This window comes from Lactuca sativa, chromosome 4 (genome assembly GCF_002870075.4).
Source record: "Lactuca sativa cultivar Salinas chromosome 4, Lsat_Salinas_v11, whole genome shotgun sequence".
Taxonomy (NCBI): Eukaryota; Viridiplantae; Streptophyta; class Magnoliopsida; order Asterales; family Asteraceae; genus Lactuca; species Lactuca sativa.
The window spans coordinates 70,613,155-70,616,068 of record NC_056626.2 but is presented as its reverse complement, the minus strand read 5'-3'; the positions used below and the strand labels follow the sequence as shown (position 1 = coordinate 70,616,068).

General features: G+C 50.7%; 1 protein-coding gene across 1 annotated transcript; it reads right to left on the bottom strand.

Moving 5' to 3' along the window:
• Window positions 1-1,906: 1,906 nt before the first annotated feature.
• On the bottom strand, window positions 1,907-2,653 carry LOC111896008 (uncharacterized). Its single transcript, XM_023892039.1, has 2 exons — window positions 2,588-2,653; window positions 1,907-2,500 (listed from the first exon to the last, which is right to left on the bottom strand). Exons 1-2 carry the CDS (start codon window positions 2,651-2,653, stop codon window positions 1,907-1,909), a joined length of 660 nt encoding a protein of 219 aa, XP_023747807.1.
• Between the last annotated feature and the right edge of the window lie 261 nt (window positions 2,654-2,914).

The window sequence follows — 2,914 nt, the reverse complement described above, 5'->3', positions numbered from 1 at the left end:
CTATCACCCGTCCCCTCTGCATGAGGACCGCCCCTAAACCTGTGATGGATGCATCACAGAACACCATGAAATCCTTAACTCTCTCCGGGAGTGTCAAAACTGGAGCCTCACACAACCGCTGACGGAGGGTCTCAAGCGCCTTCTGCTGCTCAGGGCCCCACCAGAAATTCACCCCCTTCCTCATCAGACGAGTAAGGGGTACTACAATCTTGGAAAAAATCTTGTATGAATCTCCGGTAGTACCTTGCCATTTCTAGAAAACTCCTAATATCTTAGGGAGATTTCGGAACCTCCCACTGCATGACTGCCTTAATTTTGGCCGGGTCGACCAAAATCCCATCCTAGTTAACGAGGTGCCCGAGGAACTGGACCTCTCATAACCAAAAATCGCACTTCGAGAACTTGGCATATAGCCGCTCTTGTCTCAGAACTCCCAACAACTCCCTGAGATGCTCCTCTTGCTGCTCTCAAGTCTTGGAATACACCAAAACATCATCTATAAACATGATGACCGAGCAATCCAGCATCGATCTGCAGACCCAATTCATCAGGTCCATAAATACTGTCGGCGCATTGGTGAGCCCAAACGGCATCACCAAAAACTCGTAATGACCCTAAAGAGTCCGAAACACGATCTTCTCCACTTCATCCTCTCTGACCCGAACCTGATGATATCCCGACCTCAAATCTATCTTGGAGAACCAAGATGCCCCCTGTAACTGATCAAAGAGATCATCTATCCTCGGGAGTGGATAACGGTTCTTCACCGTTAACTTGTTCAACTCCCTATAATCAATGCACATCCAGTGCGAGTCGTCCTTCTTCCTGAAGAAGCGGATCGGTGCTCCCCATGGAGAACTGCTAGGTCAAATGAACTGCTTGCCCAACAGTTCCTCCAGTTGTGATGACAGCTCCTGCATCTCGGGTGGCGCTAGTCGGTACGGTATTGGCGATAGGAGCCGCACCCGACACCAGGTCGATCCGGAACTCGACCTGACTCTCCGAAGGCACTCTAGGCAACTCCTCCGGGAACACATCAACAAACTCTCTAACCACTAGAACCTCCGAAATTGGAGTCGGATCCCTAGCCCGTGTATCCACCACATAAGCCTGATAACCTGCACACTCGTGCTGAATGTACTGTCGAGACGTGGCAGCTGAACAGAACCCTGATCCCACTCTGGTTCCCTCGCCATATACAATCAGTTCTCCCCCATTGGGGTGCGAACTACCACCCGCTGGCCTTCATAATCTATCATGACACCGAACTGACTAAGCCAATCCATCACTACAATCTCGCACACCTCCCCTATGGGAATCGGTATAGAGTCTATCGAAAAGGACACTCCGAAAATTTCCAACTCACATCCTCAGTTGACCGAAGAAATAGAAATCCCGTGTTCGTTGGCAATGGAGACTCACAATGGACACTCTAGCTCACCTACTAGCATACTGAACTCCCTACTGAAAGTCTGAGATACGAACGACCGACTCGCCCCCGAGTCAAATAACACCAATGGGGGTAAGGAGTTCACTAAAACGTACCTAATCACAGGTACAACAGATAAGCACATAACAGATATAAAAAATGAGAGTAAGGATAGAAATATACCAGTAACCACATCTGGTGCTGCCCTGGCCTCCTCGGCTGTAAGCTGGAAGGCACGATCCTGAGCCTTCGAAGGCTGTGCCCTGACTGGTCTCCTATCCATAATCCTCAAAGTAGTCGGCGCTGGAGCATGCGCCCACTTGGTGGTTAGTAGAGGAAATTGGGCCTTCATATGGCCCACCTGCTCACAATGATAGCAAAGCCTGAATCCGAAATTCGGAGTCGGCTGCCTGCAATCCTTAGCTAGATGGCCCTGTTTGCCACATCGGTGTCACCCACTCCCTGCTCGACACGTCCCTAAATGAGCCTTTCCGCACTTCCCAAAAGTGCAGCCTGGCTGTCCCCCAGTCCTGGTATCAGCGGTCTTGGACCGCTTTGGCGCCGGCTGCGACTGTTCCGGGCCTGCCGCTGCTCCCTCAACTGCATCTCATGGTTTAACTCACGCCACCTGGCAGCCTTCTGTAACTCCAGTAGAGTATCGCATCTCTGAGTGGCAACAAACTGACGGATGTCAGTCTTGAGCATGCTCAGATAGCGTGTCATCTGAGCATGCTCTAAGGCAAACTCCGGGCAAAACATTGCCCTCTCAGTAAACATACAAGTGACCTCTGTCACCGTCTCAGTACCCTGTCTCAGCTCCAAAAACTCTTGAGATAACCGATCATGCTCGACCCTCGGAATGTAGCGATCACGGAACATGTCCCTGAACTGCTCCCAAGTAACAGCAGCTCTCTGGTCATCCGTATACGACCCCCTCATCAATCTCCACCAGTCCTTTGCCCTAGACCTCAGCCAGTTCAGGGCACATCTGACCTTCTGGTCAGTAGGACATGAATATGTAAAGAAGCACCCCTCCACATCCAACAACCACCTCATGGCTGCAATGGGATCCTAAGTACCATCAAAAGTCGGGGGCTTCATGTTATTGAAGTCACGGTAGTGAAAAACTCGGCCCGCTCCCCTTCCTGCCGCTGTTACAGCCACGGTGGCTGCAGCGGCAACTGTCTCAGTAAGGGCTGCATATATATCGTCAAAGTACTCCATCATAGCGGACTTGATAGTCCCAAATAACTTCGGAATCTGACCCTGGACAATCCTGACCACCTCCTCACGGATGATCTCCCTGACTCGATCCTCTATCAACAATGGCCCCTCCTGGTCGATAATCTCAGGTGCTACTGGGGCCTCCTGATCACCCTATCCTGATCCAGATCCGGATCCTATCACGAAACGCCTCGTAACCACCATGCTGAAAATATAACAGGAAGATATCAACAAATCCACATAAATGATCGGGAACTAACT

Excerpts from the sequence above, each read along its gene's own strand:
- LOC111896008 (XM_023892039.1), bottom strand. The coding sequence starts at position 2,653 with ATGGAGTACTTTGACGATATATATGCAGCCCTTACTGAGACAGTTGCC. Across the intron at positions 2,501-2,587 it reads CCGCTGCAGCCACCGTGGCT|GATCCCATTGCAGCCATGAG; the intron begins GTAACAGCGGCA and ends GATGGTACTTAG.